Source organism: Mchenga conophoros, linkage group LG2, assembly GCF_057382185.1.
Source record: "Mchenga conophoros isolate Kocher_MC1m ecotype Shallow Benthic linkage group LG2, M_conophoros_male_GT1.1, whole genome shotgun sequence".
In the NCBI taxonomy this organism is placed as follows: domain Eukaryota; kingdom Metazoa; phylum Chordata; class Actinopteri; order Cichliformes; family Cichlidae; genus Mchenga; species Mchenga conophoros.
This window is the reverse complement of record NC_140527.1, coordinates 31802925-31819058: the sequence shown is the minus strand read 5'-3', so window position 1 is coordinate 31819058 and position 16134 is coordinate 31802925. Positions and strand designations below refer to the sequence as shown.

Here is a 16134-nt window from a genome sequence, read left to right as displayed (position 1 = left end):
CGCAACACAACCACAGATGAAAAATTAGACTGCATATTGTTAGGATAACCTTAGCAGAGTATTATTACCGTTTTCGTTTTGGCCAGCTGTGCAGTGATTATAATTCAGTGTCCCTGGCAGAATCAACCATGTCAGACTGTTTGATATTCATCTGCCTGCCTGCCGTCTAATCTGCTTGTACACCTGTCAGTCCACCACCGTGCTTTTAGGTCTACATGTCCATTTGGTTCAAAAGTATCAGTCTACAAAATCCAGAATGAACACTGCTAAGTGCCAAAAGCAGGTAAAAAATCTGTTCAGGGAGTAAATCTCAATAGGCTACCCTCCTGCCTGCCAGATAAATGTTTTTACCCAAATTGTAATGTAATAAAAGCTACGCTAAGAGCACAGTTCTGCCTTATTTTGAAGTCATTTACTGACACTGTTTTCATCCTCATTTTTCATTTTTTCCCTGTTTTGTTTTTTTTGACATCTTTTAGTGGCCAGAGCTGCTGACCACTGGAAAGAAAACTATTAAATTCTTCTCAACAAAGTTACACAGTGTGATTAGTATTCACAGCTTAAAGCAACATACCATACAATTTCATCTTTATTTATAGAGAACTTTAAAACAACCACAGCTGACACAAAGTGCTGTACACTGGAACTAAATAATAAAAATGCATAAGCTATAGATAAAACCAAATAAAAACAGTCAAATATCTAAAAGAAAGACTAAAACTAGCTGGGGTCGAAACATAAAAACAGATGATATCAAATACCAGAAGCAGTGATAGGAATTCCCTGTTATTTGTTTACACCCTGTCCTCATATGTCCCTATCAGCCGTGATGTATGTGTACCCGGGAGTAATTACCAACTTTATGGCCAATGAGCATTTGCCTTAAATGCCTTACCTTAGAATCCCTGATGATGAAAGGTGTGTGTCCAGACTTCTAGTGTGCGGGCTCTGCCTCTCCATGCTGACTCACTTTACACTTCTATGCTGTGCATATACAGTAACCCCTCTGCTGAGCCTCAGCATAGGGTCTCATAAGGCTGTGGGTTCTGCTTGGCTGCATGCATGGAGCCAGAGATTCAGGCAACGTGATGAGCAGGCAGACAGAGCAAAGAGTTAGCTGACAGAAAGGCGATTTCACCTGTAGAAACAGAGTCTAATGGGGTTGAAATGGTGAAAGATGGCCACAACCCGACATGCCGACATAATGTAGACTTCTCAAAAACCCAGGAACAAGTACAAAAAAAGACACAGTCATTTCCTTTGCGAGTGTGTGATCCAGCTCTGTCCATTGTCCTCTTATCACTTCACTCCTCTGCTTTAGAGATCCACATCAAGGCTGATTTTTTTTTAAAAATCTCTCACCTTCTGCTCATTTTATCAACCTCTGACTGCATTTGGGTGGGTGGGTGGCTGGAAGGGAGCAAGGGGGAGGTTGTCCATGAATTCTGGACTCTTGATTGCATACTCTGGCTGGGGGAGCTGTATAAAGATGCTTTTCAAATGGCAAAAATCTTAAATTCTGTTGTTGTCAGTTCAGCCACCAGAGGTCAGTCTCACATTCTCACCTAGTCCAAAGAGCGCTTGTCAGAGCAATGCCAGGACTAAACTGTGCAGAGAGACACTATTTGTTTTTGTTATTATTATTATTTTTATATATATATATAAATGCCATCTATCTGTGCATTATGTATTTTCTATGCCTTTCTCTCCCTTCAAAAGACACTGCCCCATCCATGTCTTTTGTTCCTCGCCATCCAGCAGAGCACTTGCTGTTTGCAGCAGCTTGTGGGTAGTTTAACTAAATTCATAACCTTTTTTTGGACTTTTTTGCTGTTTAGTGTGTGAGCACTCTTGCTTAGTGCTCACACACTAAACATCGTCATGGATTAACAGTAGCTTGATTATAGTATGACCACCTAAAAGTAACTTAAAACTTTGCAGGGAATAGCATATGATCACCATACGACCAATAGGTGTGGGAAACATTTTAAGAACACAAACAAAACAAGTGTCTTGTGTCATATACTCCCACCATGTTATCTAATATCTATAATGATCATGTCAGTAGTATGGACCCAAATGCAGGAGGCGAAATCGCTTAAACAAAAGCAACCTTCAGTCGCTTATAAGCCCTAAATAAGCAAAGATCCAAAAAACACAAGGGTGTAAAAAGGGCGTCAAAAGGAACACCTCTTAGCAGCACACAAGGGAGTCCACGCAGACACTTTGACAAAGAATAAAGGGGAAGATGGGGCTATTTATACAACAAGGGCTGATTTGAAACAAGAAACATGAGTGGGGCGAGGCACGGGTGAAAACAAAGGAGGGACTAAAACTAATGCAAGGCATGAAAGAAAACCGAGCTTCAAAGTAAAACAGGAAATAACTAAAAACCCCATTCTAGGCATGGTAACAGAGCCAGGAAAAAGAGCCACTAACAGACAGAGAAGACAATGGGAGCCACCAAATTTACCACTAATAAAAATCAAGACGAGAACCAAAACATGAACCAAAACAGCCATTGCTAGAATAACCATACAGTAAAATCAGGAATCAAAGACTCAGTTATATCACAAGAAAAAAGCTCACAATCTGCTAGAATAAATATCAAAATAGGAATCACAAATATGACTAAAAATCCAAAACCCCAATTAACAGAACCCAAGACTTGTAACATTTTTTAAAATACAGTCACCGGCCACTTCTTATATACAGCTTGTTTGTAGGGGTTGAGCCCTGTTTTGCTTCAGAACTGCCTTATTTCTTCATGGCACAGATTCAACAAGGTGCCGGAAACATTCCTCAGAGATTTTGTAACATATTGACATGATAGCATTACATAGTTGCTGCAGATTTGGCAACTGTACTTTGAGAATGTAAATCTCTCATTAGACTCAAATCTGGTGACCTTGTCTAAAAGAGCCATTTCAGTGTATTGAGCTCATTCAAGGATTCAAGGAGCTTTATTGTCATTCGCATCACATGTTTACATGAGGTGGAACGAAATGATGTACACACGGTCCCAGAGGGAAAAGAAACAGAATAACGAAGAAACAGAACTTTTAAAAAGTGATAAAAAATAGTTTTTTTTAAATGGATGGTCATGATTAGCAACAATGCTCAGGTGGGATGTGGTATTTAAATTCTTCAAATGTACTAAGGGCCCATAGTATGCCAAAAAAGCCCCCACATAGTTACACCACCACTGCCAGCCTGAATTGTTGATAAAAGCCAGAATCCATGCGTCCAGGGTCCTTGCAACCAGGCAACATTTTTTCAATCTTCTGTTGCTGAATTTTAGTGAGTCAGTACAAATTGTAGCCTCAGTTTCCTGGTTTAGCTGGCAGAAGTGGCATGCAATGTGTTCTACTTATGTAGCCCATCTGCTTCAAGATTCAACATGCTGTGCACTCAATGCTCTTGTGCATATCTTGGTTGTAATAAGTAGTTATCTGAGTTATTATCTTATCAGCTCGAAGCAGTCTTTCCATCCTCCTCTGACCTCTAGCATCAACAAGGATGCCAAGAGAACTGTCACCCACTGGATATTTCTTTTTCAGACCATTCTGTAAACCATAGAAATGGTTGTGCAGGAAAAATCCCAGTAGATCCGCAGTTTCTGAAATAGTCAGATTAAAAGTCACCTTTCTTCCCCTTTTAGATGCTCGGTTTGAACTTCAGCAGATTGTCCTGATCTTGTCTACATGCCTAAGCGGATTGAGTCACTGCCACATGGATGATAGACATTTGCATTGATGAGCAGCTAAGCAGGTATACCTGGTAAATGAATTTCTGAGGGCATCTCAGCATTTAGATAGTAGCAAGAAAACACTTAATCTATGTTCATATTATTAAGAGATCTTTGGCAAAAATCTTCTCTCCTGTAACTCTACACTACTAAATGGCGAGTTGACAATGGCAGCATCTTCTCCACCACGTGATGAGTGACAAGGATCTCAATTGCCCTCAAAGTAACAGCATTAGCTTTCTAAAAGGGAGCTGTTATACTCAATGGGCCTCTCTGCTTGTGTTGTGAAGCTGTACTTAGTTTACTGGTGCTTCTTAAAAATTAGAAATGGTTCTCTTTCAGCTCTCTCAGCTGGCAGACACTTGTCACCTCGAGATAATTTACATTTCACTGTAAAGTTTCCACTCAAAAACTCTAAAATGAAGCTAATACTTCAACTACATAAATGCTTTTATCTGTCCCATATCACTGGCTGAAGTACACATGTGCGCTGACACAAGAGCAAAATTGGATATCTTCTGCTTATATGGCACTATCTGCCACAAAAGAGACAGGAAAATGGGGGCAAATATTAACAGTAACAGATTTCTTTTTTGAAAAAGTATAAAACTGCTCACTTGAATTGTAAAACTATTGTGTTAGTCGTTACGACGAAAAGGTAATTTAAGTACTCTGCTAGTCTCTGCAGCAAAAGGTGTACTACTCAAGCTGGGACACAGTGGGAGGGATGTGAAAGGAAGAAGCAGCATATGAGAGAGGAGTGAAGCTGAGGATATCGTTTTTCCTCACACATATATACTCAGTGACACTAGAGCAAAAACTGACTCACATAAACACACAGCTTGATAAGGCTTAATGGGGACTGAGCTGTAATAGCCACACACCGGACCCTATCTCCTGAGGTGTGAAGACACTTCTGACTCACACATTTAAAAAAAAAAAAACCCAAAAAGCTCTTTGTTAAGAGCCCACACAGTTATTTTTTCACAAGTGCAAATACACTGTAACACACACACACACACATCCTTGCTGTGTTTGTGTTTACATACTAGGTGCTTATACAGACATTACAAACATTTATGTACAAATCAGTTTACACACACACACACACACACACACACACACACACACACGCTTTTGATTTGGGCAGTGGTGATAGAGCCCTGGACCTGCCTCTATTTTCCAGTTAGTCATGCATGACAACACTGCACAGACATGGAAGAAAACAGAGGCGAGAAGGACAGGGAAGGTAAAAGCTGAATAAAATGAGATGGATGGAGATGGGATTAAATCTTACGGGAAAACTAAAACAGAAAGACATAGCGGTGTGTCAAGGACCTTGAAAATCAAAATCAAAATGTCGATTACAGTATACAAATGGTGAAGTAAAACAGTGGAATAAATGTAGCAGAATCACAGGGACGGCTAACAGCAGTGCAACAAAGTAAGTGAATGTAGAAGAGGAGGACAGAGGAAGATGGCAGGGATGAGGGATGAGAAGAGAACCATAGGGAACATTGCAGAGGAGGGTGTTTTTGGCTTGGCTCGTTGTTCAGGCAAAACGCGGGAGACCAGCCAGAATACGTAGACAAAGGAGGAAGAAGAAGAAGGGAGAGAGACAACAGGAGAGAATGAGAGAAGGTCACGCAGACTGAGCAACCACACAGGCTTAGCAGAGACTCAGCATTATCGTTTGACAAGGTGGGAAGAAATCAGAATGCAAGTACTGTGAAATAAATCCTGTTACCTACATTTTTTTCAGCATTTGATCATTATTGCCAATTCACTTAAATTTTATATACCATAATGACCTTTAAAGGCATGTCACCATATTGAAGTTGCTTTTATAAGAGTGTGTATTTCATTTGTAATGCCACACATAAATACAAGATGAGAGGCATCCGAGACTAAACGTGTATATAAAGTGATAATGCATAAGGTATAATGCAGCGTGAACAGAGAAGAACCAGCAGTGATGAGAATCAGGCCAAAGAGGAGAGTAAAAAATAGCACTTAGATTTACATGCCTGAAGATGCAGGCAGGAGTTTGAAAACAAAGTGCAGACTGGGGGGATTTTTGGAGAGGAAGAGGAAAAAACAAAGGAACCATGAAAGAAGGTCTGAGGTGATGTACGGGAGTGGAGGGGTAGAGAGGAGAGAGGGATCTTTGTGGAAGAAAGGGGATGTGTGTATAGTAGATAAGAGGTTGTGTGAGAGACGTCAGAGTCAAAGTGAGAGCAAAAGGGAGAATTTATTAGCTCTGAAGGCGAGGCAGATGTGTCATGTTCAGCCTTTACCAGTCAAGCACATCTGAATGTCAAAATAAGAAGGGGAGACACAATTATAATTAAGGCGAGCCCGACAGAAAGAAGAGAGGCACAAAAGTAACAGAGAAAGAATTCATTCATGTGCTGTGACCAGTAAGGGATTTGAAATGTCAGTGGCAATGCTTTAGACTTTCTGGCAGTATTCAGTGTTTTTCAGTAACGTCTTCCATTATCATGACAAATTATGTCAAGCATTCAATTTCCCTCTGGTGAGATTTAGTCCATCTGAAATTTTGCTGTCTGACAATAATTGTTTGCAATGAAATTCATTTAATTTCAGCTACATTAAGAAGCTTCATTTCATTAGGCTAACGCTCCAGTATAATTTCCAGACATTTGCTATTGATTTTTAAAGAAGAAGCCCTTTTGAATGATGATGTTTCAGGCTGATTTTTTTAAACAAAGGATGTAATGATAGCAGAAATTGAATGGCCTATATCAATACCAGTAAATACTTGATTCTTTGTTATGACTTTTAAACCCCTAATTTAAAACAACACAACCAAAAGGATTATTTCACATACTTGTACATGTAGGGTTTATACCTTACTACATAAAGTGCTTTGAGGTGACTGATGTTGTGATTTGGTGCATTATAAAAAATATTCAATTGAATTTGAACAGAAAATTGGACATAAACTCATTGATTTTAAAATAATTTTAAATCAGGTTGTTTATTTAAAATATTAACATTATATTTTATTTAGAAAACACAGACTAAAATGCTGGGATGGTTGCTGAGTAGCCTCCTAATGTTACAATAGGATTTAACATTGGTACTATTATTAGTACAAAGTACTTCCTTTCTCAACTCCACTACTGATTTTTTTGATCAGTGAGTTGTGTAGGTGCTGTCGTGGCAGTTGCATTGGTCTCCATCTTCATTCTGTAGCTTTTGTTGTGCTGGTGGGTTCTCTTCTTCGTCAACAAGGACACATATTTTAATATATACAAATGTCCATACTGACTATGCTACTTAAACAAAAAGAAAGTACTGACCAACAAAAATGGCAGGCTATTTTTTCTTATGAAGGTAATTAATTTGCTAGAGTTGTGATCATAATAAATAAAATTCTTTCTCCTAGACCTTTGTCTAATACACACTTCTATAACATGTGGAGAAACTCAAAGCTTGCCTTCTTTGCTAAGCTATGACGAGATATTTGCAGCTTCAGGGAAAGAATTAACAAACGACCAGTTCACATTTTTACTGGTAAATGAAAAGTGCAAAGAAAGAACGTAACCGATATCACACATTTTCATAACCAAACAGTGCCAATGCTTATGAAATAGTATAAACCGTACACTGACACAGAGGCAGAAAAACAGACAGACAGTGAGGGAACAAGCAAATTAAAAAAGTTGATCTTGTGCTTGATTCACTAGCAAAAGCCTCTTAATTGCTCATCTTGTGGTCTTGTATTCCCTGCTTAATAAGATTTCTATCACAGCTTGCCTGAAGATACACACCAGCACATCCCTGTTTTGCGTTGCTCACTTTCTGCCTCATTTTGTATCTCACTGTCTGTCACACCAGTGTGAACACACTCATAAACAGACACACAGATTCAGTCTGTGTTTTTGTTTTTGTTCACTTCCCCATGCTTTTTTCCCCACTGCTTTGTTGTTTGTGTATCAGAAACAGCAACAAGCACACGTACACACATGCAGGAATCTCTTAGGAGTGGCATTCGTTCAGTCATTAAAACCTGAGGTGGGAAGTGTCCCACCCTTTTGTCACCATAGTGACAGCTCTTTTGGTGTAATAGGTAGAAAGTTAAACAGAATTTTCTATTTAAAGATGTTTAATCTGTATTTGTCTGAGCACTTATCTGTTTGCAGAACAAGAGAGGATAGGAGAGAAGAAGAGAGGAGAACTGAGGAGGGGAAAGAAGAGGAGAACTGAGGAGAGTAGAGGAGTAGTGATTGGGAAGGAGAATTTAATATATCACTAATGACTGAAGGGCAGACAGAGAGAGAGAGTCAGAAAGATTCAGAGACACAGAAAGGGGAACAGTTGGCTACATTTACATTTATTCATTTGGCCAGTGAAAGTATTGCTGCAGATTAAACAACGATGAGAAATACACGAGGAGAAAAATATTGAAAAAAGAAACATATACATCAAAAGAATAGATTGAGTGACAGAAATAGCTAAAAGCTGTAGGGATGAAAGATGGAAATAGCGAGTGGGAGGGAGAGAGGACGATGTGGAGAAAGATATAAAAGCAATGGCAATGGCAATATAATGAGAAAATAGGGGAGAGTGATAGAGCAGCTAAACAAGAGACAAAGATGATAGCAGGAGAGGAGGAGCAAAGACGAGAGTTCCAAGCATAACGCAAGAGAGACAGAGAGAGAGACTGAGAGCATGTCTCTGGGGCAGAGAGGTTGATTTGGGCCTGCTGGTGATTGGGTTTGGGGCTGCTCCTGCAGAGCCGAGGTGACTCACCAGTCTCCCACACACATATCCAGGCAGCATGAGTGTGGTAAGGAGGGAGAGAGAAAGAGCGAGATTGTGTGTGTGTGTGTGTGTGTGTGTGTGTGTGTGTGTGTACTTTCACTGCTGATGTTGTGGGGACATAAATCTGATTACATAGTCACACTGCGGCAAATGAGCGTCTTTCTGGGGACAAAAACTCCCGAATTTTTAGATTGAAGACTTAATTTAAGGTTAGAGCACCTCTCCAGGATATGAATGAGGTTAAATGTTAATGTAATGTCTTTTAAAGTGATGGATACAAGTCAGAGAAGAGTGTTGGCTTGATGGAAACACTGTTGTGTGTGAGTATCTGTACATGTGTGGTGTAGTCGTCATGCTGCATGCAGCCTACAGGGAGCTGCCACTCTTAATAACAGATAATAACACACAATTCATAGCCGTTTCAAGATGCCGACTGTCCCTGCTGATTCACTGCCTATTGTACAACCCTATTGTAAAACACACGCACACACACACACACATACAGACACACTGGTTTGAAATGAAATAATCTGATTGTTAGGTTGCTAAAAAATGTTCCATTATCCAGAGCACCAAGCATCTCATCCATCTCCGTAACAGGGTATTAAATAATACACACATGACCGGAACCTTAGCTGACATTAGCGAAACACAAATTCAAATTTATCAGTCCCGTTGATCTCCAAGGATACATTTAAATTCTCCATAATTGCACTTTCTCCCTGAGAGGCATCTCACACAGATTTGAGTGAATTAAATAAGCTGAAAACAAAGCAAGCAAAACAAATGAGGATGCACAGCGACACTGGCTGCCCATGCATCAGTATAATCCAGTATAAAAGAAATGCAGCTCGCTTAAATACTCTACATGTGACTCCATGTTCAATTCACATAAGGGTTGATAGAAGTGAGGGGCATGTATGTAGCCTTATATTTTTACATAGTTGACATGACAAGAAGGGGTTCACTTTCACTGACACTGTCCACTTGTAAATATCACCCACATTTTTGGATGTTATGTTAAACTCACAATCTGCCTAGGCAAACAGATGGACATGGAATATAAATAGTCTACTGTGTAACGAGTGCTAGATTTTAATTGTGTGTGTTCCTGTGAATGTCTGGTATAATGGGGCCTTAATGTTAGTTGGAACAATGCCCTTCATCATTATCTGTACTTGAATTTTAGGGACATGAAAATCTAAATCGAGTGAGCATTTCACAGCGCCAGAAAGGAGACCTGGAAGAATAATTGGAAGAATAATTTGATTTCAAAGATAATTGGGATACAATATGATCTAGAGAAGATAATTGTCCTCCTTTTTGTTTTCTTTCAAATTTCAAAGACAGGAAAGTCTGTGTGTGTGTGTGTGTTTTTTAATCTTGAAAGAGAGGCTTCAGATAAGTGACAAACCATTATTAAAAGAGAGAAGGATCAAAATAACAGGTTTTCAAGGGAAGTCCACCAAAATCACCTTCCTCTCGTCTCCTGATTGCACGATTGGCTTCTGGATGTGTGTGACGTGAATAGTGAGTGAGGAGATGATACTGTTGAAAAGAGCCTTCCCCTCAGAGCAATTGCCTGTCTGATGCCTGGAGCCTCTATCGTGACAACACAAAGAAGAAAACCACCTAAGAACTGCTGTAAATGCTTTTCAATGTGTTTCTCTTTACAGACACCTTCAGTCATTGATGCCACTGCAATATGTTGATGCTTATGCCAGTAATTTGTACCCCTCTGTACGATGCACATTTTTCCAAGTACTTATTAAGTATCCTGATGAGATGGGGGCAGATATTTGCATGCTTCCACGTTGTTCCTGATATGTATATTTACATTGAGGGTACAGAGGAAATTGCTTACTTGATGCATAGTGATATGTTCCTGAACCTGTTAAAATTTCCATTTGCTTGAATCATGACAACTCTAAAGTGCCTCATGTAGCTTACTAAAAAGGGTATAATGTTAAATAAATGAGCCATAACAATAACACAGAAAATTGTCAGCAAACTGTAGCTTTAGGGTTTGTGATGAGTGCTCCGTGATAAACAGATGCATACATCAAAAGATCGGTACATGGCTATGACATCAGCATAACAGTGAAAATGAGCATTTATAACACTGAGTCAGACGGTTGATATATAAAATAAATAGGAAGGGGTTAACCCTGGGTACACTCTTGGCCACAATTTTTTGTTCTTAGCTGTCAAGAGTAGCAGGTGGTGTGGTCTGATTCAAGGTTTGACGTGTTGTGTGCTCAGAGACCCTCTTCTGCATACCTTGGTATGCAGAGTGGTTATCTGAGTTATTGTTGCCCTCCTATCAGGTCGAAGCAGTCTGGTGATTCTCCTCCAACCTCTGACATCAACAAAGCATTTTAACCCAAAGCTTTACTGCTCATATTTACTCTTTTTTTTTGGATCATTCATGGTAAAGCCTAGAGATGGTTTTGTGGAAAAATCACAGTAGATCAGCAGTTTCTGAAATACTCACAGCAGCCATTCAGACACCAATAACCATGCCACATTCAACGTCACTTAAATCACTTTTCTTCCCATCATTCCCATGCCCAGTTTGAACCTAAATATGGCATCTTGACCATGTCTACATGCCTAAATGCATTAAGCTGTTGCCATGTGGTTAGCTGCTCATATATACACTATTCAGCTATCATCAGAGCAGCACAAAACAATAGTGACTGCATGCCAATATTTAGAGGCCAGCATGAAAAAACGAGTCATTAAAGAGGAGCATTTCTAATCAGCAGCAACAATGTGCAAGGTTGATCGACGCAAAACATGATGCAACAATGAGACTGTAACAGTTTCTCGTAGTATTTAAGTAATTCCAGAATGGTTTTCAGGTTATTTTTGCGCACTGGTTAATGTTTTCTGGAAGTAAGTATGGAGGGCAATGATAGAAGATATTCTTAGATATCTTCTATCTGAGTTTAAGAGATAGAGCACACAGACAAATTCACTGATCTGGTGTTGAAGGTTAAAGAGTATGTTTGGCTTTCTTCTTGAAAGGTTATTCCTGAGGTACCCAAAGGAGTCTGTTTTTTACGTGTGATAGAGAGGAGGAAAAAGTCTGTCTGTGTGTGTTTCTGTCTGCTTCTATCTTGGTATGCATGCGAGTGTCTTGTTTGCCACCAGCAGGTGCCATCACCTACCTTTCTGTGTGCCAATGAAACACTGTCTCTTTGAAAGAAGATAATTTGGATGACACCCATAGCTCTCAACCAGGAACCTACAGATCTTCTATTCCACAGCTTCCTCCCACCACCAACCCCTCCAGCAATCCAACCAGGCATCTCCCTCCTTCCCACTGAGCCCCCCTCTGCCATCTCAAGCCCATGCATACCACTCGTGGAATACTTAACAGCAGACATGTTCATGAATGTCAATGTTCGGAGATCTCACAGCTTTGTGCTTTTTTTTTTTTTTTTTTTTTTTTTTTTTTTTTTTTTTTTTTTTTTTTTTTTTTTTTTTTACACCTTGTTTTCCTTTCTCAGCCCTCTGGCCCTTAAACACATATTGGGTCAGTGTGAGAGAATGATCCTCCAGGCAGAACTGAGAGTTTGAGTGTGGATCTCAGTAGAAACAGCAAAGCACTATACGCTTTAAATGAAACATTAGCCATGCTTCAGTTATCATACTTAAATGTCAGAGGTAGAGTCAAGTGGAGTTAAGAATTATACATCAACCACAAGAGTGAGAAGTATAATTCAGTATGACATTTAACGTGAAAAAACTTATTTCACTTCCATTATTCCTAAAAACGTTGAATGCATTTGAGTTTAAATGTTTTCTTTCTAGATATAACCTTGACACCCCCGAAAGGATCACATGCACATTCATCTTAAATCTTTTTTTTTTCTATTAAGTGCAGCGACGTTTCTATTTTGAATAAAGGTCGATGAAGGACTAGGCTGAGAATTTAATGAACAGAGATTTATAAACCAATCTTTCAAACTGTGGAGCTGAACTTTTCCCTGCTTTTTCGATGTGTTGCTTTGTGTGGTACATACAGTGCTATATGGTTGTATTTATAGATAAGTGTGTTTGTGTGTGTTTGTGTGTGTGAGAGAGATCTAAATGGGGTAGCAATGTGTTCAAATTGGACATGACTCACCAGGTATTTCATCAGTGCCACCTCACAAATCCCACAACATTAAAATGCATTTCATGTGTTTGCATGTGTGTGACTGAAACAGCAATTAGCTGGTAACGCGTTGGGCTTTGTATGTGTAGTCACTGGCATGTGCTGATTTCCTGACTGCTACAACATCTCTCTCTGTTCCTGCAGGGTAGAGGAGAGTTTCAAGACTCTTTTCTGGTCAATCTTCGGGCTGTCTGAAGTGATTTCGGTGGTGCTGAAGTATGACCATAAGTTCATAGAGAACATTGGCTACGTGCTGTACGGAGTCTATAATGTCACTATGGTGGTAGTTCTTCTCAACATGCTCATTGCCATGATCAACAGCTCTTACCAGGAGATAGAGGTACAAAAACAGGATAGTTGATCAATGGAAAAAGGGTGTAATATTGTAAACAAGTCAATAAGGTTCATTTGTATGAGTGTCTGATTGTGCCTGCAGGAGAATTGCACCATTACTTAAAAAAACAAAGAGATCAATACAGTGGCAACAAGTAAAAACATCAAACGCATAATAAAATGAGTATCCCAGAAAAACCCAAAAGGTTTTAAAATAATTTTTACATTTCTGATTTTTGTCACGCTTGTTCTAAAAATGAATACTTACTTTCTTACCTGAGATATTTAAGATGAAAAAAATCATTCTTCACCTTCAATAAACATTAAGCAATAATTTTGAGTGAAATGCAACTGGAATATATGAAATCAAAGTTTTATTTATTCAAATAATCATCATTCAGACAATTTGGGTTGTCTTTTTACAGTTAAACATTTCATCTGTTCTTGGAGAAAAAAGATTATTGGAATCCACTCGGATGCTTCATAACTTAAAGCCTTGTCGGAAGTTCTAGGATAGGATAGGATAGGATAGGATAGGTTCTAGGATTATTATTCATCTGTTTATTGCTAAACTTAGTCTCCTTTTGAGCATTTGGTCTTTTTGATGTTCCCTGCCTTTACTGTAGACCAGCTTGTTGCATGTGTTCGCACTTCAGTTTATACCCTTTATTTTTTTTACACTGCAGTGTTGAAGTGACACACATGCTACAAAGCAAGGTCATAGACATGAAAGGCACTTAGGAGTGAGTTAATAAAGATTCTTTCTAGCAAGGGTATGCAGTCAACTCTCTTTGCCTTCTCTTTTAAAACATCTCAACTGCAGATATTAATAAACACTAAGCCCTAGCCTTTCTTTTATTGCCGTCTTTCTTACCTGAGATAGTTAAGCTGAAAAAATCATTCTTCACCCTCAATAAACATTAAGCAATAATTTTGAGTGAAATGCAACTGGAATATATGAAATCAAAGTTTTATTTATTCAAATAATCATTAACAAAAATGTGCTTGGTATATATTCCCATCGAAAATATTTCATTTGACACATTACAAAAAAAATTAAATAACAGTTATGTAAGTTACATAGTTAAAATCAACATTTTGGGCAAATTTGATATTTAGGGGTATAACCAAACAAATTTTGATATTTAAAGGTTTTAAAGGTTTCTAATAATTTGAGATACTGGATACCTGATTTCTTTCTGTCTGCCTCTGCAGGAGGATGCCGATGTGGAGTGGAAGTTTGCTCGAGCTAAGCTTTGGCTCTCCTACTTTGATGAGGGCCGCACCTTACCCGCCCCCTTTAACCTCGTTCCCAGCCCTAAGTCCTTCTATTACTTGGCCCTAAGGATCAAGTCCTGTCTGATTCACCTCTGCAAGGCCAACGGCCATCACCGTAATGAGGTGGAGATGGGCATGCTCAACTCCCAGACCAAGGTCAGTGTTTTTACTATATTTGATTATTTTACACATGTTTGGCAAACTGCTAATGACATTGTGATTCATGGTTAATTAATGATTTTCCAAACCTAGCTGCCAAAGCCATTTAATAATAGACTATTTCTTTTAAACTGATTGTTAGTGATATGTCTGTGAAGGTTCTCAGTCATCCAGGTCATCGTAGTCAAAGGAGCTTGCAAAGGATCATCAGGGGGTCCTTTTGTCCCTCTGTGGGGGGATACTCCCACTAGGTTTATATCTGGGACTCTCCACCATTTGATCGTAGAACTGAAGAAGCCTCTCGGATGAGAGGTGAAACGTCTTCAAGTAACTTAAAGAAGTCCAGACGCTTTTCTTTGCAAGCTCCTTTGATTGTTAGTGATACATTTTGTAAGCAACTTGTTTCAGCTTTTTTAACAACTGTAGTCAAGTTTTGGTTTGGTTTGGTTTCTAGCACTAAATTTAATATTTACTGCTACAAATGCAGTGCTTTTTTTATCCATTTTTCTGCTGACAGGATCCTTTCTGGCTAAAGCGTAATTGTTATTTTCCTACATGGAAGTAGTTAAACTGCTAAAAATCAATGAAGGGGCAATAAACGCTGATTACACCCACCACAATCCTCAGTGGAGTTGCCCATATGGGTCAGTTATTTGTATAATGATCATCAAATACTGAATCTTTAGCAACTGTAATTGGAGAATGCACACAGGCAAACCAGGAACCCCAGAGGAAATGTAGGATATTCCCACTGCAAGTCTAGAAATTACATCTAGTTCCGTTTCACACTTTGTTCCTCTTATGATTTGCGCTTCTAAATAAAAATCACTGCAATGACAAAAATGCCTCGTGTGACAAAAATATTATAGACCATTTAATGCGCAATCAGTCTTGGTGCTGGTGTTTTCTGCAGGCATTTCTGCTGCCTGATCCCTAAACTCAAATGGCTCACCTCAGCACCTCAGCTAGGCTATTAGGCAGGCTATTAGCTTTACCCGCGTCTGCTCAAATGCTCAGGCAGGACAAGATGGGTTACACCCCGGTGCTTCTGTGAGCGCCTAAAGTTTTCTGACAGTTTCACAGCCGAGCCGAGGAAGTACAGCAAGCGATCGATACACGAGCTTGCACCAGTCTACAGTACTGTGTAAAATGTCAGCTGAGATTAGGAAAAGGCAGCCTGCTCTTTCTGTGTCTGTATCTTCGTAGTGGATGGTGTATGTTTTGGTGCCGTTTAAGAAACGTGAAGCTAATCACTTTAGATTCAAAAAGCATATGCTCATAAATTGTGTGTACTTGTGTTCATTCGGTAAGTGTTTGTTTTGTGGTGGTGTTCATGTTCGTTCTTGTGCTCTTTGGTTAACTGCCTTTCACAGCAGTAGGGATAATTAATTTCAATATGAGGTAGCTGGAGGCAGCAAAAACCCACAAAGCAGGTTACTGCATGGGGACTAGATCACAGAAAACACACCAAAGAGATTTCAGCTCTGTCAGTTGGCCTTTGTAAAACCTCTGCATAAGATATGTGTTTCTCACACTCACTGAGTCTGAAACAATAGTAGATGTCTGGGTGTATGGTACAATAAAGAAATGATAAAAAAAATACATTAAAAAGATATTTATTTGCCTCACAATAGCGCGCAAAAATGCTATAATAATAATA

The 16134-nt window shown here is 39.1% G+C and overlaps 1 protein-coding gene across 2 annotated transcripts in view; it reads left to right on the top strand.

Annotated features, from left to right (window-relative positions):
- The window catches only part of trpc7b (transient receptor potential cation channel, subfamily C, member 7b), a 63678-nt gene that overhangs the window by 43282 nt on the left and 4262 nt on the right, over positions 1-16134 (top strand). For both annotated transcript variants that reach the window (XM_085295260.1, XM_085295251.1), the window contains exons 8-9: positions 12849-13044; positions 14253-14471. In XM_085295260.1, the coding sequence (XP_085151386.1) occupies positions 12849-13044; positions 14253-14471 (415 nt within the window). The remainder of the gene's footprint in view (positions 1-12848; positions 13045-14252; positions 14472-16134) is intronic.